This window comes from Fusarium verticillioides, chromosome 1 (assembly GCF_000149555.1).
Source record: "Fusarium verticillioides 7600 chromosome 1, whole genome shotgun sequence".
In the NCBI taxonomy this organism is placed as follows: Eukaryota; Fungi; Ascomycota; class Sordariomycetes; order Hypocreales; family Nectriaceae; genus Fusarium; species Fusarium verticillioides.
The window spans coordinates 5,684,345-5,708,187 of NC_031675.1; the positions used below are offsets into that span (position 1 = coordinate 5,684,345).

At 50.3% G+C, this 23,843-nt stretch overlaps 11 protein-coding genes across 11 annotated transcripts; 7 read left to right on the forward strand and 4 right to left on the reverse strand.

Moving 5' to 3' along the window:
- Window positions 1–780: 780 nt before the first annotated feature.
- Window positions 781–3,978, forward strand: FVEG_00205 (hypothetical protein). The gene is made up of 2 exons (XM_018886638.1): window positions 781–1,012; window positions 1,067–3,978. Exons 1-2 carry the CDS (start codon window positions 963–965, stop codon window positions 3,606–3,608), a joined length of 2,592 nt encoding a protein of 863 aa, XP_018742228.1. The 5' UTR covers window positions 781–962; the 3' UTR covers window positions 3,609–3,978.
- FVEG_00204 (homoserine O-acetyltransferase) lies at window positions 3,661–5,886 on the reverse strand. Its single transcript, XM_018886637.1, has one exon. The coding sequence runs from the start codon at window positions 5,534–5,536 to the stop codon at window positions 4,043–4,045; it is 1,494 nt and encodes a 497-aa protein (XP_018742227.1). The 5' UTR covers window positions 5,537–5,886; the 3' UTR covers window positions 3,661–4,042.
- A 235-nt stretch (window positions 5,887–6,121) lies between these two features.
- Window positions 6,122–7,277, forward strand: FVEG_00203 (hypothetical protein; the record flags this gene model as incomplete). Its single annotated transcript, XM_018886636.1, has 3 exons — window positions 6,122–6,460; window positions 6,513–6,813; window positions 6,859–7,277. The coding sequence occupies 3 exons, from the start codon at window positions 6,122–6,124 to the stop codon at window positions 7,275–7,277; spliced, it is 1,059 nt and encodes a 352-aa protein (XP_018742226.1).
- Window positions 7,278–7,696: 419 nt separating this feature from the next.
- FVEG_00202 (hypothetical protein) lies at window positions 7,697–8,553 on the forward strand (the record flags this gene model as incomplete). The annotated part of the gene is made up of 2 exons (XM_018886635.1): window positions 7,697–7,786; window positions 7,837–8,553. 2 exons carry the CDS (start codon window positions 7,697–7,699, stop codon window positions 8,551–8,553), a joined length of 807 nt encoding a protein of 268 aa, XP_018742225.1.
- A 484-nt stretch (window positions 8,554–9,037) lies between these two features.
- Window positions 9,038–10,111, forward strand: FVEG_00201 (ADP-ribose pyrophosphatase). The gene is made up of 3 exons (XM_018886634.1): window positions 9,038–9,296; window positions 9,341–9,375; window positions 9,422–10,111. The coding sequence occupies exons 1-3, from the start codon at window positions 9,255–9,257 to the stop codon at window positions 9,957–9,959; spliced, it is 615 nt and encodes a 204-aa protein (XP_018742224.1). The 5' UTR covers window positions 9,038–9,254; the 3' UTR covers window positions 9,960–10,111.
- Window positions 10,091–11,047, reverse strand: FVEG_00200 (hypothetical protein; the record flags this gene model as incomplete). The annotated part of the gene is made up of 1 exon (XM_018886633.1): window positions 10,091–11,047. The coding sequence occupies one exon, from the start codon at window positions 11,045–11,047 to the stop codon at window positions 10,091–10,093; it is 957 nt and encodes a 318-aa protein (XP_018742223.1).
- A 763-nt stretch (window positions 11,048–11,810) lies between these two features.
- Window positions 11,811–15,617, reverse strand: FVEG_00199 (hypothetical protein). The gene is made up of 2 exons (XM_018886632.1): window positions 14,212–15,617; window positions 11,811–14,159 (listed from the first exon to the last, which is right to left on the reverse strand). The coding sequence occupies exon 2, from the start codon at window positions 14,092–14,094 to the stop codon at window positions 12,208–12,210; it is 1,887 nt and encodes a 628-aa protein (XP_018742221.1). The 5' UTR covers window positions 14,095–14,159; window positions 14,212–15,617; the 3' UTR covers window positions 11,811–12,207.
- FVEG_14605 (hypothetical protein) lies at window positions 14,521–14,721 on the forward strand (the record flags this gene model as incomplete). The annotated part of the gene is made up of 1 exon (XM_018903538.1): window positions 14,521–14,721. The coding sequence occupies one exon, from the start codon at window positions 14,521–14,523 to the stop codon at window positions 14,719–14,721; it is 201 nt and encodes a 66-aa protein (XP_018742222.1).
- On the forward strand, window positions 15,385–17,505 carry FVEG_00198 (hypothetical protein). Its single transcript, XM_018886631.1, has 4 exons — window positions 15,385–16,048; window positions 16,096–16,209; window positions 16,255–16,820; window positions 16,868–17,505. Exons 1-4 carry the CDS (start codon window positions 15,667–15,669, stop codon window positions 17,372–17,374), a joined length of 1,569 nt encoding a protein of 522 aa, XP_018742220.1. The 5' UTR covers window positions 15,385–15,666; the 3' UTR covers window positions 17,375–17,505.
- A 75-nt stretch (window positions 17,506–17,580) lies between these two features.
- FVEG_00197 (COP9 signalosome complex subunit 2) lies at window positions 17,581–19,829 on the forward strand. Its single transcript, XM_018886630.1, has 3 exons — window positions 17,581–17,806; window positions 17,856–18,075; window positions 18,122–19,829. The coding sequence occupies exons 1-3, from the start codon at window positions 17,763–17,765 to the stop codon at window positions 19,328–19,330; spliced, it is 1,473 nt and encodes a 490-aa protein (XP_018742219.1). The 5' UTR covers window positions 17,581–17,762; the 3' UTR covers window positions 19,331–19,829.
- A 2,381-nt stretch (window positions 19,830–22,210) lies between these two features.
- FVEG_00196 (hypothetical protein) lies at window positions 22,211–22,970 on the reverse strand (the record flags this gene model as incomplete). The annotated part of the gene is made up of 3 exons (XM_018886629.1): window positions 22,211–22,417; window positions 22,654–22,725; window positions 22,911–22,970. 3 exons carry the CDS (start codon window positions 22,968–22,970, stop codon window positions 22,211–22,213), a joined length of 339 nt encoding a protein of 112 aa, XP_018742218.1.
- Between the last annotated feature and the right edge of the window lie 873 nt (window positions 22,971–23,843).

Below are 23,843 nucleotides of genomic sequence, written 5' to 3' on the forward strand. Positions count from 1 at the left end.
GGGAGTGTGACGCTGTTTCATTTCGTACCAAAGTGATCGACACTCTTGTCTGGTCTTGTCTTGTCTCTCCTCGCCTTGTCCAACAGCGCCTCCCCTCCTGTCTCGGGAATCTTCAGGTATTTCACTCGCAATAAATACTCTCTGCTTACAGCCTTGCCTGTGCCTCTCGTGTAACACTGAAGATCAATTCTCTGTGTAGTACAATCTCTGATGATCAAACAGTTCTCTGATGTAAATCACTAGTTTCCTTTTTTCTATTCTTGGCTCTCCCCTTTTCTCGTCCATTCACAATTCGAAAAGTCGACCCCGCGGCTGAACGGCGCCAAAAACGCCCAGAGAGGAAGAGAAAAAACCGTCGAGCCCCTGAGCTTGTACCCGTACCTGCAGCGCCCTGACTAGCACCCTACCCGTCTAAATCCTCTGCATCCGCTCTAGTGATGAAAAGAGTAACGCTGGGCCCCTATTACGATTCAATTCATTCACTTGAACTAAATTGATCAGCGACAGACTTTTCTTGAAATATATGCTTATTCTTTCTTCCATTCTCTCTTGTTCTGTACTACACAGTCTTGTTCTGTCTAAAATTGGATATTCCTTCAGCTAGTGGCTGTCCTGTTAAATTAACCCACTCTGGTCCTTTGCGCCTCGTCCCCCCCCTGGACCTGGGCCCTTTTTTAGCACTTTACCCCCCTAGGTTGTGGGCTGTGGGGACCCTTTAGGTACTTTACGGTAAGTGCTGCAGCCCAGGCTTCTTCTTCCCGTTCTTCTCGGCAACGGTCTCGTTCTTCTAGAAATATGCACAGAAGAGACAGACCAGGCCAATGTCTCTGTCTCTGACTCTGTCTTTGCATCATCGTCATTCCTAACTACTTACGTTCCAATTCTGTCCTTACCGTCACATGCTCATGATATAATTCCTCAGGTCTCTTTTTTCCCTCTCCTCTTCTTCTTCTCTTTTCGAGATGGTTTCGTTCTTTGGCCTCAAGCTTGGAGGCGATAGGAAAAAGTCACAGTAAGCCTCCTTTCTCTACAGTCTCCCATTTACAGCTTTGCTGATATTTGCCAGGGACAAGAAGCTAGCTTCGAAACAAATACAACATTTACACCGCAATGAAGAACCTGTCTCGTCAACCCCCAAAGACCTCCGCCGACAGAGTAACTTCTCCCGCCCAAATCTCGCTCGCCCTGGTACTTCCAGCTCTCATCTCGACCCACCAACGCAATGGAAAGCCCCTTATATGAACGGCGCTGGAGGTGCCTCCTCCATGGTTGATCTCGGAGCACCACGCGCACCAGGAATGGGAAACCCGCGGTTTCACTCGTCAGACATAATGCTCAACACACGCTTCGGCAATGGTAGTTCTACGAGCCTCGTTGCGCCGGGCGCAAGACCTGGCTCACCTACACGTCCCGGCACGGCCATCTCGACTAAGGAGCCTGAGAATCCCTTCAACATTCACTTCGGTAAAGACTCTGTCAGCAGTATACCGCCGACGCCCCAGGATGAACCAAGGGGTAGTAGTCATGCGGAACCCTTCGAATTCAATCTCGGAAACGAGATTAAGGAAATCAGAAACAAAAGCCCTATTCCTACGGCTAACAATGGATATCCATCTCCTCCACCCTCGATCGTCAACGCTGAGCGATCCTTCTCTCCGGACCCGCGCCCTTCGAGCAGTCGTCAGAACGTGCCCGCCGCGCCTAGTCTTCGGAACCCCAGCACTGCAGGGCCAATGTCTCTCCCGAGCCCAGCTGCATCGGTTGCTAGAAGCGACGATGTCTGGGAGCCACAGCCTCCTGTTATTCGCAATGTGACGGCCAAGCGCGACACTTTTACCTTTCATACGCCTAGACGGCAGAGCTTTACCATGGACATGGAGACGCGTGAGAATCACAAGCCAATGGTTGAGGGGCTTGCTGGGAATTTTGCAGGATTCGACTTTGGGGAGACTGTTAGAAAGGGAAGCGTTGGGAGTAAGAGCTTGGATACTTCGACTGAGGGTGGAGTGAGTCCTACGGACACGAATGTGAAGCCCAGGGTGCTCGGAACGGCGAGAACTGCTAGTCCCTTGAGGACTATGCAATCGAGTCCGAGTCTGAGCATGATTGATACGGCATTGACACGAGCTCGCACTGCGAGCGATGCCATGTCTCCTCTCTCATTGGTATCGTCACTGGCATCCGCAGCAGCAGAGGAGACGCCGCGTATACAGACACCTCAGCCTTCTCATCAGGCAAAGCCGTCTCAACAACCTCCCAAGATCCTCCAGCCTGGCCAGCTCTCGGAGCCTCTTCAATCTATTCGACCTGTCTCGCCCTCGCGCTCTCCTCAACCTTCGCCTCTTTCTCAACCTCCCCAGCAGAACTCACCAGGACCATCTCCAATTCTCTCCAACTTCCCAGGTCGATCACCGTCTCCGCCAATGCTAGAACCTCATTTCCCCCGATCTCCTCCTCGCCCACTCATGCAAACCCTCCAGCCATCTCCTCAGTATCCGACAAAGCAGTACAAGGCCTACCAACCTCCGGACTCTTCTCCACCTACGAAACCACTCCCTTCGCCGTACCGGTCACCTACCACTCCTCTCCCGCCTGTACCACCGCCTCGCTTGAATCCTGGTAACAGGAGTAGGAGTAACACTCCCGATACAGCAGCGAGCGCGAGCCCAGGTTACATGAACCGACCTCTCGAACCTCCGCCTCGTGGCCTCCGTGCCCGAACTGACTCCGAGCCACGACTCGGCCGACCTCTCCGGGTTCCAGCTCCTCTTGTCGATCGCTCGGCTACCATTCCCATGGTTGGACCCGGACCTCGAAGTGCCGTTGGTCCAGGCTTCGATGAAAGCGGCTTCGTCCGCGCTGAGCGTCTTCCCGAGCCACCACGAACGGCAAGCCCTTTCTCCCAACAAAGTCCCATGGAAGGCGAGTTCCCCGTTCAAAAGGGTCTTCCTCGAGGTCGCAGGCCTCAACCTCCCGAGATGCAAAGTTCCGAAAGGCCCTTTGGCCTGGAGCCAAGAAAACAGCGCCGCCAACCTCCCATGTATCCTCCACCCAGAAGCACAGAGTCAGCCGTGGCCGACCCACAGCTAGATGAAGTCTTGAACCAACCTGGTACACCAAACTGGAACGACTTTGACCGCGCCGAAGCGCACAAGTCCGCCATCCCAGCTGCCCTCTCACCTTTCCGCACACAATTCGCTCGATCTCCCACACAAGCCACCGACGACTCTCTAAGCCCACGTCTCGCACGATACGCCTCATCGCCCATCTCAGACACACCGCCAAGTCTACCCTCGCCATCCTTCCCATCGCTACAAAAGTCAATCTCAAGCTCGAGTGAAAACCTCGCCCGGACTTTTGACATGATGTCTGATGGGAACTACGAGCGCCATGAGCAGAACCAAGCTCGTCCGCTCATCTCACCCGTGATGGCAGACTTTGTGCCCCCGAGGGACAGAGACCGCAGCAGGACTCGCGTCGAGGCAAAGAGAGCGCCTCCTCGTCCTTCTCCAATCACTGTTCCTCCATCGCCGGCCGCAGGAGCAGAGCCCACGAGAGTCAGAACTCCTAATCCCGTGGTAGATGCGTTCAACCCTGGCTTTATCTAAATGGATTTATACATATCAAAGCGAGTCATCTTTATATCTCGGCTTTTTATATCTCAGCGAGTTGGATTTTCAAAAAAGAGGCAAAAAGACCCTCATGAATATTTCTTTTCTTGTTTGGCTATCGCTTATTCCCCCTATTTTCTTCTATCACATTTTTTTCTTGGATATGGCGTCTTTCGCTTATAGATCTATCACATACCCCCGTCCCTCGCTGCGTTCTTTTGAGTTCTGTTTCTTTTCTTTGTATATAGTCATCATCATTATCATCGGGACATGATTAGTGGATAATGTCTAAGGAATACAACATCCAGTGGCTTGAGCCTGGATCTTACATGACTACCTGAAGTGTGCTTAAAGCGTGATGAAAATGCGATGTACTTGTGACTTGAAACCCAAGACTTGCGCCAATTTTACATTGCTATAGAATACACTTACTAGCCGAGGAACATGCGGAGGTTGTTACCGATGTACTTTAGATCCAGGAGGAATGTGTCATGGCCAAACATGCTCATCTCCTCACTCAACTCGACGTGTGTTACATTCCTGTTTCCAGCTAGACGGACTGCCTCTGCTACCTCGCGCTGTTGCCATGCTGGGAAGAGAATATCACTTGCGACGCCCATAACCAGCGTAGGGGTATCACGTAGCGGTGCGAGACCGTGGATCAGGTCCTCGGGAGGCCGAGAGCCTGGCACAACGGTCGCATCTGAGGGATCGGGGTGAGATCCAGGCTGTTCCTCATAAGGTTTATTAGGCAGAGTAAGACTGCATGCGTCGGGAGAAAGGGGCGAAGCCTCTCCTGAAGCAAGATTTTTCTCACGTTCTTGACGGCGAGCACGAGTTGCGCGCTGATGCTCAATGCCCAGGTCAAAAAGATCCATAGCCTTGCTGACATACAACAGACTGTTGGGATCATAGTTCAAGCACCACTTCTCACCCGCATGGTCAAGATACGTCTCAATGAGGAAATCAGGACATAGCGCAGGCGGTTTACTCGAGTCTGCCCGACGCCGACCAAAGCGCTGCTCCCACTCCGGTCCAGAGCGATACGTAACCGTCGCAATCTCACGCGCAAGCTTCATGCCCGCATGAGGAGGAACTTTTCCATAGTAGAACCCGCGATTCCAGTTTGGATCCATCATGAGGACTTGGCGTTGCGTATGGCGCATGGCGATACTGTACGGGTGAGAGCGTGCGCAGCCGCTGATAGAGACGATGCGGCCTACGCGCGAGGGGAAGAGAACGCCGGCCGCAAGAGATTGCATTCCGCCCATTGATGAACCAACGGAGGCGTAGAGTTTGTCGATGCCGAGATGGTCGAGAAGACGGAACTGGGCGCGGACCATGTCGTCCATGGTTAAGATGGGAAAATGCGTTGCGTAGCGCTCTCCATTGCCTGGGTCAACACTGCTCGGTCCCGTAGAACCGTTACAGCCGCCGATGACATTCGTGCAGATAACGTGGTACTTATTCGTATCAAGCGGTCCTCCCGGCCCAATGAACTTCTCCCACCAGCCAGGCTTTGTATTGGCCTCTGTAGAGTGGGCATGCGACGAAGCGGATAGACCAGTGTGAAGAAGAATAGCGTTCGATTTATCAGCATTGAGCTCACCCCACGTCTCGTACGCAATGTTGAACTCGGGGAGCACGCCGCCCCAGTCTAGCATGAAGGGTTCTTTGCAGAGATAATTCTGCGTAGCGCCTGAGGTGTACGAGGGCTCGGTGTCGTCGTCGGTCAAGCGGGCAGAACGGGATTCTAGGGCATCGAGGCAGGGGAAGGACATTGCTGGGTTAGATGCGACGCCCGACTTCCGGGGAGCAGCGGAGTGAAGATCTCGGGCCCTCGGGGGGAGACATGTTGGGCGGATGAGTCTGAGGGATGTTTGGAGTTGGCGGGTTGAGCGCACGAGAGACCTTGATGACCTCATGGTGGGATGTGAGTGTGAGGAAGAGGAATTGTCGTCGCTTGTTGGGGAGAGTTGAGCTTCATGTTTGTAATCGAGGATTCGAAGACGGCGAAATTGATGGAGCTCCGATGCGCGGGGGACGGGATTGGAGGCCGGGTCGGGATGATGCCATTGCACGTGCGATAAGATATGAGGATGAGATAAGATAGAAGAGGTGTAAGAGAAGAGTTCCAGCTACCGAAGGTACTAGTTACCACCTACAACTTGCGTAGCAGAGTGAGAATAAGGTAGCTTCTGCATGGTAAACATTCTCTAAGGCAATTGTTAAGATCACCGCAGTCATAATGCTTAGCTTGAGTTTAAACTCAAACTCAAACTCATCATGAATTCAAGTGTAGACAGATCACGCTTTTTCTGTGACCCCTCGAAGCACGTGTACCATCTTCTGACGTCAATTCAACGCCGCAGCTGTAGGTGATAAGCTGCTGCCTCTCTAGAACAAGCCCCAACGCGTCACCTTTCGCCGTGTGTGTATACATTTACAAAAAACCTGTCTTTTCTTACACCAAAAACACTACAAAATTCACTTCTACCCTCCTATATTTTATGCTGATCTACGTTTTCTACTTCATCATCGCCTACCTCATCATGGCGCAGAGCATTCCCCAGAACGTAATCGACGGCCTGCGAACTATGCTATCGCTGGGCAGTTCAAACGACAATGAGACAAGCTCTTCTTCTTCTTCGGGCGACTTGACGCCCGTTGATGTGGTTATTACGAGAATCATGCTCACCAAGGGGAGGAAGCTCCCGCCCGGTGTTGTTGATGTTATCTTCGACTTTGCGGAGTATTGGGCGCATTCGAGTAATGAGGTTGATTACATCGCTGAGCACTCGAGTCCTCTCCGCGTCAACGGCCAAAGCCCCTCTGAGAACAAATTCCTTGTAAGTCGGACCCTCGTTTAACTGAATCACTAGACTGACACGGTATTTATAGCTTCGATCCTTTCCTGTGGGTCTAACAGGCATTCAAGGCAAGAAAGCGCTTGCTGAAGTGTTGGCGTATGATCTGAACGAGGCGAAGCCGGCGCCTTTAAAGACGGAGCATGATGCTTCGTATTTCGCTAAGCTGGCTGACTATCCTACCCCGAAACTACTCCATCCTGTGAGAAAGGTGGTCTTTACGATACGGAGTAAGGATCAAGGGTGGGGTGGTGAGCCGGATAATCGACATACCTACAACGGAGCCTGGACGTGGTTCGAAGCTGGTCTAGAGAAGTTTGACGCCGAACAAACCTGTAGGTCCCAAGACTACCCTATGAAACATAATGCTGACTTTCTAGGCGATCCAAACTGCACATACGACGTGCGCTTCAAATCAGCATCCTCTGTGGCATCACCCCTCCCCGTCTGCGCCCTCCGCCCCCTCTACCCCTCCATCGTCCCCAAGGGCAGCGACAAGTTCGCATACTCGCACCCCCTCGCCCACCAAGAGAAATGGACCATCGTCCGCAACAAGACAGCGCACCGCGCCTGGCAAGACCATGTGATTACGTGGGCGTGGAACGACGATGCCAAGCCCGACTCTGAGGCTGCTGTCAGGATGAAGGCTGAGGAGGGACGGGGCGAGGAGACGGGTGATGGGTGGTTCGTGAGGGATTTGAAGATGGGAGATGTTGTTACGGTTTGGGCGAAGGCGAGGTTTGGAGGGTGGGTTAATCATATTGAGAAGGTCAAGATTGATGTTTACTGGGCGGTTTGAATGATGGCCTAGGGGATGTTTATGAATGAGGGATGGAGGATAAGGGATGATTAGTCGCTTTACTTGCAGCCTTACAATTGGGAAATGAATCAATGAATATACCTGCGGCGTATAACTGACATTTGTGAAGTGGCAAGCTATCATTTCGTATGTGAATATACTCAGCTCAGCTCTCTTTAGTGTTTCAGCCTCATGTCATGATCGCGGGGCAGCGCTCTACGTCATGCACTCAGAGTCAACCCTCCCACAAACACCATCTCAACCTAATCTTCACCAGACTTCCGCCAATCCCAAGCCACCTCCAGAAATAACACTAGGAAATGAGATTCATAGCCAACGTCTGCAGAAATCCAAGATTTTTACTCTCAGCAACCTGTATCGTTCATCAAACCCCATCTCTTCACCACTCTACGCGCACAATGTCTACCACGCTCAAGAGTCATAACATCCCTCTCAGTCTCCCTGAAGGACTTTCAGAACAGCAGCTCACTACATTCAAGCCATTCACGGTACGTTTTTCTTTTCACACATCCTCACTCCAGATTGCTAATGCTCTCAGAAATGGGTTGACACACTCACAAACTCACTCCGCCTTCAATCCGATGAATCTCACCCCTTCCACAAAGACCCCTATGCTCTGCGCCCAGTCACAATCCAATCCTACGATCTCTTCGGCGCCAAACGCATCGGCTTCATAAAGCTCACAGCAACCGTCTCCAACGACTCAGGCGAAACCCTCCCAGCAGCCGCTCTCCTCCGCGGTCCCAGCGTAGCAATGCTCTTCATGCTCATCCCCTCCGACGTCCCCCCCTCATCATCAGAGCGCTACGTCGTCCTCACAGTACAACCCCGCGTTCCCGCCGGCAGTCTCAGCTTCACAGAACTACCAGCGGGCATGGTGGACGACGCAGGTAGTTTCGCCGGAGCAGCAGCTCAAGAGATCAAGGAAGAGCTGGGCGTCACGATAAAGGAGGAAGAGCTTACGAATTTAAGTGAACTTGCTACTGCTGAGGATAGCGAAGATATTGCGAGGGGTATGTTTCCTAGCGCGGGGGGTTGTGATGAGTATATTACGATATTTAGCTATGAGATGAGGATTGAGAGGGAGAAGATTAAGGAGTGGAGTGGACGGTTGACGGGGTTGAGGGAGCATGGGGAGAAGATTACGTTGAAGGTTGTTCCGATGAAGGATGCTTGGAGGGAGGGGGCGAGGGATGCAAAGTGTTTGGCTGCTTTGGCTCTTTGGAGGGGGTTAAAGGAGGAGGGGAAGTTGTAGAGATTACGATGCCTTGGTTGGTGGTATTGACTTGGGTGAGGCTGTCACCGACTCCGAAGCATGCGAGATAGAATGCGTTAAGGCTGCTGCTGTTGAACAGATCATAGGCTAGATAAGGATAAATACCCAATAATGTCCCGGGAGAAAGCATTAAGTTTAACTGAGACATGCATTTTCAAAAGAAAATGGTGCATGAAGCTGAAAAGCCGGTCAAGAGTCCGGAAGAAACTCAGATCAAAAAGGACACTCAATTGCTGATAAGTTTGCATCGTTTCAACCAAAGCCCCTTCCGAAGCACTCCAAGTGTAGTAATAAGACTATAAGCATAATTGTATTTATTACGTCAAGTTCAATTTCTAGCAATAGGTAACATGCAATTGGTGATTTGGTGGCATGATTCAAGTAGCTTCAGGGTAGGTAGTCTGTGTGACGTTGCACATCTTCTCACCGACTTCGGCAGGATGGTAGGTAGCCTTGGGGAGCAAGAAAATGCCAGACCTTATTATAAGGGATTAAAATAAGCTTGATAAAAGACATCCTAAACTTAATAAAGCTATCCCAAGTTTGTAAAAAATCACTTCAGTCTTTTTATCATTTGGGACCAAGGTCTTGAGTTTTCTTTCTTCCTCTAGCTAACTCATCACAACTTTTCAAACCACAACAAAACAAACAGACAAAGTTATCTCTCCAACTCACTCAAAATGTCTGTTTTCAATGCAAAAGTGACTTCTACCGAACCCCTCGTAAGTTCCTCCTGCAATTTACCAACATTTGCTCACAAACTCAGTCCAAGGAGGAAGCTCGCTGGATCAAACTCTCCAAGTACGCTCACTCGCCTCTCGCCTTTCACCTCTAACATGAATGCCAGAATCACATACCGTGATCCAACAGGGACACCTCGAACCTGGGAATCAGCTGAGCGTCTCACACGTCCCAAGACCGCCGACATCGACGGCGTCGGCATCGTAGCCATCCTGCCCCTCGCCACGGGCCCCGAACTCATCCTCCAGAAACAATACCGCCCTCCCATCGACGCTGTAACAATCGAAGTACCAGCCGGGCTGATCGACGAGGGCGAGACCCCCGAAGAATGCGCCATCCGCGAACTCCGCGAGGAGACGGGCTACGTCGGCGTGGCCACTGAGACGTCGCCCATGATGTTTAATGATCCGGGGTTTTGCAACACGAACTTGAAGATGGTGCATGTCAGTGTTGATATGGAATTACCTGCGAATAAGGACTTGAAGCCGGAGTTGGAGGAGGGCGAGTTTATTGAGGTTTTTACGGTGAAGTTGACGGATTTGTGGGGGATGTGTGAGGCGTGGGAGAAGGAGGGCTGTGCGATTGATGCGAGGGTTGGGACTTTGGCGGAGGGGATTTTGTTGGCGCAGAGGTTTAAGCTGTAGACGGTCAATGGCTAATGGACTATAGAACGAAAAGTTATGATTCGAATATGTTTGTCGAGGGACTGTCCTCCATTTAACTCAATTATGTACAGGAAAGGTTGATATGGGATCACCAGAAAGCATGCCGTCTTCTAAACAGGCACAGCCTTACCAGCCTCACCCTCGTCAACACTACAGACCCTGTTACAAGCACCCTCCTCCGTACGTCCATGCAAGATCTCAATCCACTGAATCTGCTGATACGCCGCACCACCCTCCGGAATAGTACCCGTCCACGTATCCCCATTACTCCAGGCATTGAAGCTCAACTGCGCCGGATCCCTAGGAACCTGGAATGCATTACGCCAGGTCTCTTTATCATTCACCTTCCAGATCGTAGCATCGGGCGTCCAGTCAATAGTGTGCTTTGCCCAATCCGTCCACTTGAGACCATCGGGGAGTGTGGCTGCTAGATGAGCGCCTTCGACTTCACCGCCCTCGTCGGTGTAGGAGGGTTGGTTTGTGTAGTGGATGATTGTGGGATCGTCTTTGGTGAGGACTTCGATGTCTGCTTCTTGGACGAGGGCGAGGGAGCCGCCGTTGAGGTAGGTGAACATGGCTGTACAGGCACCGGGTGAACCCTTGGTGCGGGCATACATTCTCAATGAGACGTATTGATGTTTCTCAAGGGACTCAAACTCAGAGGCAGTTTGGAAACCATTGTGGCGGGCAGTTCTCATAGTCAACCACGTATCACTCGCAGGAGAGACATCGTTATTCTCCTCAATGTACAGATTGTTGTAAGTATTCTGCATGGGAAATTCTTCGTTTCCGTTGTTCCATTTCTGAGGACCCCAGGTTTGAGCAAACTCAGACTCCCAGTTGAAGAAATCTGAAGAAAAGTCTGCGTCGGCATTGCCTTGGATTGTGTCGATGAGAGGAGGAACACCAGCATATTGGGAGAGGGAACGGAAGTCAAAGAAGGAGTGGCTTGTGTAGTACTGGGGACTATCGCCCTTGGTAACGTAGCAATCGCATGATGGATCCTGAGCGAGAGCCAAGGAAGCGATGGCGAGGATAGAAGCGAGGAGGGACTTTGTGGAAGACATAATGAGCGATGATATCTAGATGAAGATACTATTCCAAGCTGATCTACCGACCTTATATATCCTCCCCTCCAAGTATTTTTAAGCATTTCCAATTCTCCTGCATGATCATAGGATCAAACATGATTGAACCATATACGTCGTTGCTAAGATGATGAGTTGCGTGTGATAGGCTCGATGGCCTCGAGGATCAGATACCTTGTTGAGGAAATTAAGCTCAGGAGCGGGAAGACCCACGAGCATACATTCTGACAGGGGTCGTAAGGCGAAAAATACTCCTGAGATTGGGGGATGTAACGGTGACGATGAGCTTGCTCGCTGTGAGGTGTGTGTGATTGGTAGATCGTGATGATGATCATGGATGGGGTTTGGGGGCTGGGCTGAGCGGGAGAGTCCCAAGTCCCGCGTATATGCATTGAGATGAAGAATCCATCTTTGGAAGCTTAGAACGCTGAAACAGAAGCTTCTAAAATAAAGATAGCGCTAATGTTTTAGTAACGGTGATCTACAAATTAGTCTTGTGAGGCATTCTCATTTGGAGTCAAATGTTGGGATGCACCGCTTTAATCAAGACCAAGCTAAGGAAATTATTAAAAGTCAAGATTCTTCAATTGACCAAACAAGGCTGCTCCGGAGGATTTGCATAAGCCGATCGCAGTTGATCCATGGAAAGGCAGTGCATCTCACTCCTTCGAGGCTGTGTTGACGACATGAAACAAGGATAAAGGAAAACCTTTTCCAGAAAGATCTCGACGTCCTACGGACAAGGAGAGAGCCCCCGTAGAGCAAGAAAACCTCCTGTTGACTAGACTAAGGTGCTGGAATAGCCCAATCTGAGATTCACTAATTTTACCTAAGTCTTGGGATAGTCTTTCTTGCCTCACCACGAACTTGGGGTTGCCCACGGCTCACTTCCCACCGCTGGACTCTGCTTAACAGGACTTGCCTCTCTCTCCGACGAACTAAATACATTCCTCACTTTCCGTCTCTGCTTCTTCATCCAAGAACCTACCTGACTGAGCATAGAGTATATGAAGAAGTACAAGATATACCACTCCGACGGTTCAACCTCCATCCTTTCAGGTCTATAGCTCTCAAAAGCCGTTGCTCTCTTAACCCATTTCTCATCTTCACTCCCACGCATCCGTCTCACAATCCGTCTCTTAACACCGCGATATGCAGCAGCACATACAGAAGCCATGTTTCTCATGTTGGCTACGACGATGAACGTCACAGCTGCGACGAGGACTGCTGTTAACGCTAGCATTGGTCGGGGATAGTCTTCGTTTATACTCCAGAGAGCAACGCAGAAACTTAGTGGCAGGTAAAAGATGCTGACGTATGTGAGGAGTTTGACGTTTTCTCCTAGACGAGTAGAGACACGACTTTCGATTACTCCACTGGCGCTGAAGAGCTGCGAGATATGTCGAGCGTCGTAGTTGAGGGATACATACGCCTTCTCTGAGAGCTTTGGTTTTGTCACGACTTGCTTCGAAACGAGCAGATATGATCCTCAGTCTATCAACTTGCGCCTCAATCTCCCCCAAAACTCTTCGCGTCAATGCCTCTGGTGTTTCTCCGGTCCGGGACTCCTCCGCTGGATCAATCTCCATAATCATATGAGGCCAATCGACACGAAATCTCCTCCACTCCTCTATAGCATCATCGATAAGAATAAGAAAAGACTCAAGACAGCTGACGATCCAAAAGTATTGTCTTGATCTTGAGAACGTGTCGTCGTCGAATAAGAGATTGTCGTGCTGAACGGGGTCGAGAAACAGAGGATCATGATCGACGATTGCGTCGAGGGCTATTTGCATTCGACTCCACGCATTAGCTGCTTTCTGTAAATTCGTCCGAATAGCATCAAGGATGACATCTTCCGAGCGATATTGCCGGCCATCGTATGGAGGCGGATATGTCCGACGTGGGACTTTGTGCACATCATATGGATCATAATCAGCAGCGGACGGCTTCATGATCAAGACTGTCCAGAAAGAGTCACGCTTAGCATCAGACCCGTGAAGCTCTTGATAAGCACACCCCAAAGTAAAAGCCTGCTGTTTGATGTACGGCCCCTTCTCCCCATAAAGACGTCCATAGTTCCACGTCGATTGCTCAACAGCTGCATCAGTAGGCTGTGTACAGAGCTGATACCACGAGATGTGAAAGGACCTCCACGGGACGTTTTCGGAACCGTGCAGCTCCTTTGCAGACGGTCTGCAGAGGAGATGCTGATTGATCGTGGCACGAAATGCACGACCCTTGCCTGAACTTAGCTGGTTATCTTGGAAGAGAAGCTTCCAGACGGCCATAGAGTTATACCGGGTGCATTTCTCATCCATAAGACCAGCGGTGATGTTTGCGAGACCGTCAAGCTGAATAACGCGACACCATCGTCCTTCACGATGGATCGGCTGTGTTGGATGGTCTTGTATGACTGACGGGTGTGACACAAATCCATTACCTTCTCTTTGAAGCGCTGGCTGGATCATCTCCCAGCAAGGCGGCCCCTCAACACGCGATGGCGGAGAGTCATGTTGGAACAGTGATGATTTGGTTCGCAGACTGTATACGGCGTTCTGAGAGCCTCCAGGTGCCGTGAGGTCAATGATAGTAAACCAATGAAGTTTACTAAGTAGCTCACGCGTAGGCTCAAGATACTTATCAAGACTGCGGTCGATATCATTCCGCGTCCGTCGATGACGAACTTGCATTCGAAGCTCACTCGTATGAAATGACAGAGGAAGACGGCCATCCTGCGGCACAGCATAGAAGTCCCCTAGGGACTGACGGATCTTGTATCGATGGGCTTCTGTAAGTGCAGTCTCGATCAAGTAATCGCCCGAACCACCGTACGTGATTCCCTGACGCCGCGTATAAGCCATGTTCAGATTCCGGAGTCCTGGGAAGAAAGAGTAAGGCACTTCAAAGTATGTTCCTGCCACTGGTGATAGCGTATCTGGTGCGGTTAGGGGAAACTCGAAGTCTATGTCGTCGATGTGATACCACTTTTCGTTTTCTCCGCGGGTAAGTTGCCATGGTGGCATGAAGTCCGGCACTGGGCTGATGGATTTGTTTCTGGAGGATTGTGTCTCCCAATCGTGCGGATACCCTGTTTATGGGAATTGTCAATTGGGATGTCGGTGATGAGTGAGGATACGTACAGTAGTTCCACGATCGAGTGGCATTGACAACGACGTCTCCATCGTCTGGGGGTCGGGGAATGTACTCTAACTGCTGGGGTAGTGTGTACGAAGATTGCGAGGGAGGTAATTGAGAGCGGAGTAAGAATGGCTGTGGACCATCTTGATCAATCTTGAAAGCCGTAGCCTTTTCTTGTAAGAATTAGATGCGAAGCGAAGGATGTTGCCCAAGTTGGTGTCTTGTTGCGTTGCAACACTGAGATCATCTGACGACGCCCCTTCATTGAGCTTGATTTTATCCCCTTGAACAAGGGATTCATCAATATCTTCATGGCATTTCTCTTCGCGTGGATGTGCTGTCTCCAGTTCAACTGGTATTGCCATAAGCGTCACCAATTTCTCAAGGAGGTCATTCTGCTTCTCGTGGGCAGCTTTGATCCCGCGAATGAGATCAAGGCATTGAGCCTGGAACTCTGGATCTTTGGCAGCCATCGAATCGAGGCTGATTCACGGGCTCAGGAACCTGACTGAGGTTCGATGAAGTTGAGGAAGCAATAGTTTCATCCAATGCCTGGCGGTGGATATTGCAGGTGGTTAGCGCCTTGACCAGGATCATTTCTGCGACGTCTGATGGCAATGTGACCTCCTGCTTCAGCACGATCAAGACACAGTATCTTGAAACCGCCTGCCATTGTGAAAACAGGAATACTCGCCATCGTTCTCTTGGTTACGCGACTTGCGTTGAATTCGGGATCGAGGGCCGGATCAGGGCCAGTGTGCAGAAGCCAACCACCTACGGATCAAGATCGATACATATGCATTAACAGTCAAAACCTGAAGTATCCCTCACGTCACAGAAACTGCTCCAAGGACTAGATCTCAACGGCGCCTTACCAGGCTGAACCAAGTGGGCTACCGGCCGCGTCGGGCCCGTCCACGGTGTCCACGGGATCCGCTCCGGACCGAGACCCAGTAAAGCCATGAGATCGCCGATCCAAGGCCCCGGACACCCTCGGCCGAGTCTCCCCGCATTTGTTGTCAACTGACAGTTTTGACGCAGCGTAAGCAATCGTAGGACATACGTTGACATTCGACAAGATGTGGCCATGATCACTACGAATTGAGTTCAGACCTTCCTATGAAAGAAGCTTAAACCCAATGTAATCTCTGACAGTCGTAAGCACCTCGTGGTATCGCTTGCGTGTCAAGCCAACTCGTTCCAGGGCCGACATCTCATTGGCCAGCGCCACGATGAGGCGGAGTAATCTCTCCAGGTCAGCGACGACGTCACCGCGCTCTAGACCAATTAGCTCCCGACGATTTGTCGCAAAAGTTCCGGGGACGACCTAAACTTGAATCCTGTGATGGCGCGTTTCCTCCTCCCTTATCGTCATTCCTTTTTAAATATGTTACAATACTCTGCGATTTGAGCATCGCGATATTCACTCCTTAAGCACTCTAAGCGCGTCGTGAAACATGGCGGCGCAAGCGAGACTCACGGATCATAACGTCCATGATACGGATGTTGAGAGCAATCATGGAATTGAGAGGGATGAGGGGCAGACGGAGCAGTCGCCTTTGCTGCCAAGTGGCACGCAGGGATATGATGAGCCGTCCAAGTCGTTGAGACGACGCGCTTTGGCTATGGGCATGCTGGCTCTTCTCATGGTCGAAGTGAGCCAGTTCATCATGAACCCTCCGACCAAGAAGATCACCGAGGATATCATCTGCCGACAGCACTACCCTGATCATTTAATCGGTGCATTTGATACAGATGACTATCGCTGTAAAGATACTCCAGTTCAGAAGACGTTGGCTATGGTCCAGGGATGGGGCCAGGCCTTGGAGATGGGAGTCCGTAAGTGAATGAAACGATCTTGAAGGGTATTCGCTTACATGTCCTAGCAATCTTGACGCAGTTCCCGTATGGTATCGTTGCTGATAAATATGGAAGACGGCTTGTTTTGTTTCTAGCCATGCTCGGATGCTGTCTCTCAACAGCTTGGCTCTTATTAGTCCGTAAGTGCACCTGTCCCATTCCGTAACACATACTCACAATCTCAGTGTCGTTCCCTAACGTCTTTTCAATTTGGGCTATCCTCGGCGGAGATATCTTCCTCCTCATCGGCGGCGGAGGACAAATGGCTGTTGCAATGGTCTACACCATCGTCGCCGACGTCGTCCCCGTCTCGGAACGAACAGACATGTTCTTCCGCCTCGTCGCCCTAGTCCTAATCTTCAACGTCATCTTCAACCCCATATCCGCATGGCTACTTCAATTCGACCCCTGGTTATCCATGTGGATTGGCTTTGGCTTCATGGTCTTTGGGACGATGTGCATTCTCCTCATCCCTGAGACGATGCATCTTCGACGCAAGGATGATAAGAGACATAATGAAGAGCATGAAAATGAGCAGCTTCATGGTGTTTCTTTGAGGAAGCATAATGTGTTGAAACAGGTTTGGTTCAGCATTCAGAACGACATGCAGCATGTTTGGCGGTTTATCGTTGCGGACAAGAGTATTATGATGCTCATGCTTGCAATTGCGTTCTTCTTTCCTGTCAGAACTGTACTTACGGGAGTGCTGTTGCAATACATGAGCAAACGCTTCGATTGGTCATGGTCCAAGGTCAGTCTCTTAACCAAAACTGCACCCATCCACTAACATTTTGACAGGCAACATATATCTCGACGATTGGAATCGTAGCGACAGTAGTGTGCTACCTTATAATTCTCCCTGTGGCATCCGACTTCCTCAACAAGAGCCGTCGCTACAAATCACGCCCCGTTGCAAGAGATTTACTCCTTGCGCGCATCACCATCACGATCATGGCAGCCGGATGTTTGCTGATGGGCGTTGCTTCAGTCCCATGGCTATTTGTCATTTCTCTCATCACCGTCAGCATTGGCAACTCTTTCGTGGCACTCAGCAGAGCATTGATTAATGCTCTGGTTGAGCCGCATACCATTGCTACCTTGAACACTACCATTTCTCTTATTGAAGTCATCATGGGGTTGACTGCGCCCGCAATGAGCTGGCTCTTGGGTCGCGGTTTTGAGTTGGGTGGTCAGTGGATGGGATTGCCATTCATGGTAACCAGTCTTATGGCTATAGCGACAGCTGTGATGCTGTTTATAGTGAAGCTACCTGCTTCTGGTATTGCGCAAGCTCGCGAGGGTTGAGCTCAGCGCTTGGTGGGATATACAAGGCAACAAGGGAGTCGGGGGTTATGCGAGCCTGTGATATTTCGTTTATTTTTAGAATACTTAGACATTGCAATATATGAGCAAGTGATTATTAAGTACCTTATTCGATAATTGCACATGCTTCTCACTGCTATGCAAGCTGTAGTGTTGCGCTGGAGCTCCACCTTATCGATAAGCGGCCCCGCGGTTGCCTGCTCCACCCCAGCTTCAGGAAGTTGATCTCCAATCCAACATTCAATCATTCATCATCATCACAATAGTTACTCTGTCTGACATCCCTCAAGCTTTCGACCCAGATAAGCCTTTTCGTGTCTCAATTTTAACAGATAATATTGTTTGATCGCTTGACCACATCTCCTTCACCATGTCGGACGACGAGGATTTCATGCAGGAGTCGGATGAGGAGCAGTACGCAAGATCAGCCGCGCATACGCAGTGCATCACTAATCGCGCCCAGGTACGACTTCGAGTACGAAGAAGACGACGACGAGGAGACCGCCGACGTCGATATCGAAAACAAATACTACAATGCCAAGCAGCTCAAGCTTTCAGACCCCGAAGATGCGATCGCAGAATTCCTAGGCATTCCGCCACTCGAAGAAGAGAAAGGAGAATGGGGCTTCAAGGGTGTGAAGCAGGCCATAAAGCTCGAGTTCAAGCTGGGTCAATACGACAAGGTAGGGACTGTTCCTGGTAGAACAGGGACATCGCTGACAACGATAGGCTGCTGAACATTACGCCGAACTCCTCACCTACGTCAAGTCGGCAGTCACGCGCAACTACTCGGAGAAGTCCATCAACAACATGCTCGATTACATCGAAAAGGGAGCGGATGGCCCAGAGGCGGTGAAGTGTATGGAGCAATTCTACTCCCTCACGCTGCAGAGCTTCCAGAGCACCAACAACGAGCGCCTATGGCTCAAGACCAACATCAAGCTGGCAAAGCTACTTCTCGACCGAAAGGAGTACGGCGCTGTAGCAAAGAAGCTCCGAGAACTCCACAAGACCTGCCAGCAAGAAGATGGCACCGACGACCCTAGCAAGGGCACATATTCACTTGAGATTTACGCACTTGAGATCCAGATGTTTGCAGAGACCAAGAATAATAAGCAACTCAAGGCCCTGTATCAAAGAGCTCTCAAAGTCAAATCCGCGGTACCACATCCCAGAATCATGGGTATCATCAGAGAGTGTGGTGGAAAGATGCACATGAGCGAAGAGAACTGGAAGGAAGCGCAGAGTGACTTTTTCGAATCGTTCCGCAACTACGACGAAGCAGGTTCTCTCCAGCGAATTCAGGTTCTCAAGTATCTACTGTTGACAACAATGCTGATGAAGTCCGACATTAACCCCTTCGACTCGCAGGAGACCAAGCCGTACAAGACAGATCCGCGAATCTCCGCCATGACAGATCTGGTCGACGCTTACCAGCGGGATGATGTACACGCGTACGAAAAGGTCCTGCAGCGTAACCAGGACATCCTAGATGATCCATTCATTGCCGAGAACATCGATGAAGTCACGCGAAACATGCGAACCAAGGGCGTTATAAAGCTCATCGCACCTTACACACGCATGAAGCTATCCTGGATCGCCAAGCAGCTCAAGATCTCCGAGCCCGAGGTACAAGACATTCTGGGGTTCTTGATCGTTGATGGCAAGATCAAGGGTCGAATCAACCAAAAGGAGGGTCTCCTGCAGATCACCTCTGACGCAGACACCGAGCGCATTGCAGCGCTCGAGGGACTCACGTCGTCTATTTCGGAGCTGTTTGGTGCTATTTTCAGAGACGGAGATGGATTCCGCAACAGTGAGCATTCCGCAACGGACGAGCAAGTAGACATGTCAGGCATTCCATTGGGCAAGGGAGGGCATAGGGCGGCTACTCAACATCGCGGGAAGAAGGGGAAGCTGGCTGCAGCCTGGCCCTGAGAGAGCGGCCACGGAATGAATTCACTGTATGGCCATCAACGTAGCCCCATGGATATCCGCAGACCAGGAAACACTCTTTGCTCCTGTTTCCTGTTTCAACCCCCCAGGTCATTCTGCTGGATCGAGAAGAGTAAGATGCTGTTGCAGTTTTCCTGCGGGTGCATCCGCGTTTGGAGATGCTTCGACGGGATCTCGCATAGTACGAGGCCACTGGCAACGGTGGTTCCTCGTCGCACCAGACGGGTAGCAGCATCGACTACGGACCAGTTGTTTCGGAGAGAGAGAGAGATGACGAGAAAGAAAGTGCAGAAGGGTGAGGGCCGAAGTGACGCCGTATTCGGACTTGATCCCCCCCAATGTCTCGTGTAGCAAAAGCGAGTGACGAGTAATGTTATTCAATATAAACAAACGACCTCATAGTCAGATGACCTGTAGCCTGATGTCTCAGTGATGACCAACAGCCTGATGTTCGGCAGTTGTGCAGGTATCCTTTCGCCTCACCTGATTTTTAGTCTTGACATATGTAAACATGCTGCGCTGATCTAACTTTTCAAGGCTACCTAGTCTATGATGCACCAGAGACCCGAATTTAAAAAACAAGGACCAAGCTAAGATCGCTGACCATCATCAGACAAGCGATGCAACGTCGAGTGGTTACACAGGACGGGACTTGGGGGGAGCTGCGAGGGGTAAAGCGGCTTATCATTTCACAGGATGCGGCTGATCATTTTGTCTTGGCCCACAGAGAATTTCACTGTTTTTTTCTGAGATTTTCTCGACAAGCCTAGACGAGAGACTTTTGCCGTTGGGGGGAGTGTAGCACATGGAGAGTACAGTAGAGTGACACATATGGGCAGTAAAGGTATGGGCCATGATGCTGAATCGTAGACCGCGGATAACTGCAGAACGGAACGTGTCCAACCTTCCGAATTCAACGGTGGACATATCTAGATTGGGGGAGATGCAATACGAGATGGAAAACTCGCACAGAGCAGAGACAAATCATGGGAAGCACGGGATAGTGAACATCCAATGCGGACCGAATGAACAAAGGCGACGGAGCGGCGCCGGGAGGTACATACAGCGGGCCGTTTGGTGGTTGACCTTGCGAGGTGTGCAGAGAGGTATTTTCCATTTGTTTTCTGTTTGCTCGAGGTAGTTGTTTGCCGCTGATTCACAGGTGAAGTGCTGAGTGTTTGAAGCGGGAGGGAGGCGCGGATACTGGGTGAGGACCGTGGACCTGGTGTTGAATAGAACAAAACACGGGAAGGATTCTGTGAATTGCTTTTTTTATTCAGAGTCTTTTTGATTTGATGGAGTGTGTGAGGTATGTGATGGATGTGGATTTAGACTACTGCACTGTACGGTTTGAGTCCAGTTCTGTCAGATCGTGGCTTATTTGGATCGCACTGAGCTAGCGTCACGATAGCACGCATCGGAAGTGACATCCGATATTTCATTTTCATATGCTACCGAGATATATACCTCCCTAATTGATACCTTAATAGCTTGCTCTTATACACATGTGTCGTCTTCAGCTCGATTGCCGTGTTCACATCAAGAAGGTCAAGCAAAGATCCCCAGCACATGCCTGCTTGCCTGCTGCATAATCATCGACCATTCTTTGGCCCCGACGATTGGTCTTTGGGGTGTGTGTTACACGAACCAATTGATAGCTTCGATTTACACAAGGTCCGTGCGCACCCACCATCATCACCGCTAGAGATTTTGGAGATTTTTGATTGCACTTCTCGGCTGGCTTTTGACTTTCAGACTTTCCTTTGCTTGACTAGAGGCAGATGGTATCCAACGTACTAGACAAAGGGACCTGGCAGTAGTTCAGTTCGTTCTTCCTCGTTCATCACCACTAGGTAGGCAGCTGTAGCGGTCATTGATTGATATTGGCGGGCCTTGCTCTGGTTCAGTCAGTCGACAGTCAACCCACCCCCAAAGCCAAAATAACAGGGGTCCAGGCACACGCAGCTTCGTCTCATCGCCACTTTTGACAAAGACAGTGACATTCTGCTTAGGCCATCTGGAAAAAACTCTGTGGTTAGCAAGTTCCATGCATGAGATATTCCTCCCCTCATTCGACAAACCGCTCAAAATTGACTTTGGCTGTCGTAAACACACTGTTTCCGCGGAGAGTTTCTCGCGTTAAGCTTCCCGTTCCCGTTCCGCGTACGGCCCGTCTTCCGCGACCAATCTACGCAAGCGATGTGTTGCTGTTGTCTATCCGCTGGCGTTTGAGATGTACAGTGAAATACTACAGTACAGAGCAATGCCTGTTTGACAGCTCAAAAAGCAAAAAATAAAAAAAAGATGAAAGATCATATCATATTTCAAACCCCATTCTCCATTCCCCGGGGAGAAGCGGGATCGTGTTCCAAGGCTTGGCTTTTCCTTAGCTGCTTGGTTTGTATTGGCCTGCTCGTTTGCTCCCCACACGATTTAGATCGGGATGAGTAAATGAATTAAAAAAAAACGGTCGTTGATGTGAAGATCGTAAAAGTTAAAATGTCGCAGAGATGAATGTGATTAGATGCTCGTAAGTGTGTTTCCATAAATGAAGGTTCCATAGAATGAGGCACAGACAGGTACGCCAAGTGATGCGGCACATTCGCATCGTCTGGGCATTGTATCTTTCGTACCTGGCCATATGATAATGCACTCTCTGACAGACAGACATAATACAATTCTACAGTATAACGCCTTTCATAAAGGATTCATTGTCTGCTTCTTACATTGGCTGCTCTACGATTACTGTCGCCCGGTTGAAACTAAAGCAAATCACCCGACCACGAATCGATCTTGATTCTCTACCTCCACTACGCGATATCTCACCCATCGTTGTTTATTTTTTTTTACACCACAAGCGCTCTAGCCGGTCATGGCTATAGCCAGACCAGTGGGAAATTTCACTCGCATGGCCGTGCCGCACAACGGCGCATCGATTCTCAAGTTCAATTTCAGCTTCGCATCGTAAAAAAACTTGCTTGTGAACGATGTTGCCAGGGCCATCGTCAGCGGGAGATCGTCATGGAGTTTTTGGTGAAGAGCACACCCAATCCCTGCTGGCGGTGGAGACTCCGAGTTTAGGTGCTGTAACGTACTAATCTTTTATAACGGCCAGGCCCAGGTTCAGTGTGCGGCGTGTTGATGTATCGTGCTGCCACGAGGGTCTCTCGTCTAGCAGATACTGAGGACTTTTGATACCGCTTGTTCTGGATAATGAGGAAGCTGACGTACCATGGATGGATTAGCCTCTTCAGGTGAAAGGATCATATGTACATACATACACTCACTCACAAGCTTGAGCTTACCTTGCCTAGGTTGACATTTGCTACCGCCTCTTGTATCACATTGATCGTGCTTACAACAAGAGTCTTGGCTCTCTCAAGTCAAGTCAAGTCAAGCAGCTTAGCTTTAGCTTAGCTGTGTCCAACCCTCCCACAGACAAGAAGCACAAGAAACTAACTACCTAGCCTCGCCTCTGTATTACCCACACTCAAAACTTGGCTTGGCATCCTGGGGCACGCTGCATCCATTCCCGTCACTATACTCTGCTAGCCGCCCTCACCTCACTTGTCAACAAACCTGACCTAAGCTCTCTCTGATGATACTTTCTGTCTCCGTACATCGTGCATTAATTATCCAGGTTCAGGTTGCATCGAAGCCAAATAGACTCGTCGGGGAATTTAATTTCTTAGCGCTATCTTTCCTTTTCCCCCCTCTCAATCTCATCAAACCGTTGACTCTTCAATCTCAACCGTGCCGCAAAACACTCCAACCCCGCCGTGTGAAAAAAAAAGCCCCTCTCGTCAGAAAAGACTCACAGTCCAAGTGTTGAGCTAGGGGTACAGTTCCCGTTAGAACATGCTGCTCTTTCTCACTCAGTTGCTCAGCGCTAGGCTAATCGAACCCGCCCGCGCGTGGATTGTCCCTAAATCCCTAGCCCTGGCCCTGAACCCCTGTCTCAATCCCTGCAGTGACCCCCCAGGCTCTCTCTCGAACCGTGCTGTAACCTACGGGCTACCGAGGAAGGGAAAGGGAAAGAGTACGTCGGTGTCCGTCTTCTGATCCACAGGGCGTTTGACAGCACGAGATGGTACCCTGGGGGGCCATGGCATGGGAGCACTCTGGATGGAACAGACCACTTCGTTTTTCTTTATGTATCAGTATCCGACGGGTGGCTTGTCCGTTTCGCTAAGGTACGGATAATGTACTGTACCTTGCTCTAGGTATTCCCTGTCCTGGTCCTTGGGGCCTGCCCATGGCCTGGTAGCAGACGCTCTGCCTCTGCCTCTGCCTCTGCTCTGCTCTGCTCTGCTCTGCTCTGCTCTCTCTGTCTCGTTAGCTTTTAGCACTACCTAAAAACGCCATCCTTCTCCTCCCGTTCCCATCTCCCCCCCATCCCGTTCCTCTCTTTTGATTGAGTGTGATGAGTTGAGTCGATTAACTGTCTGTCTGTCTTTCATATGAGTGAGAGAGTAGTGTGTGAGAGTGTGACTTT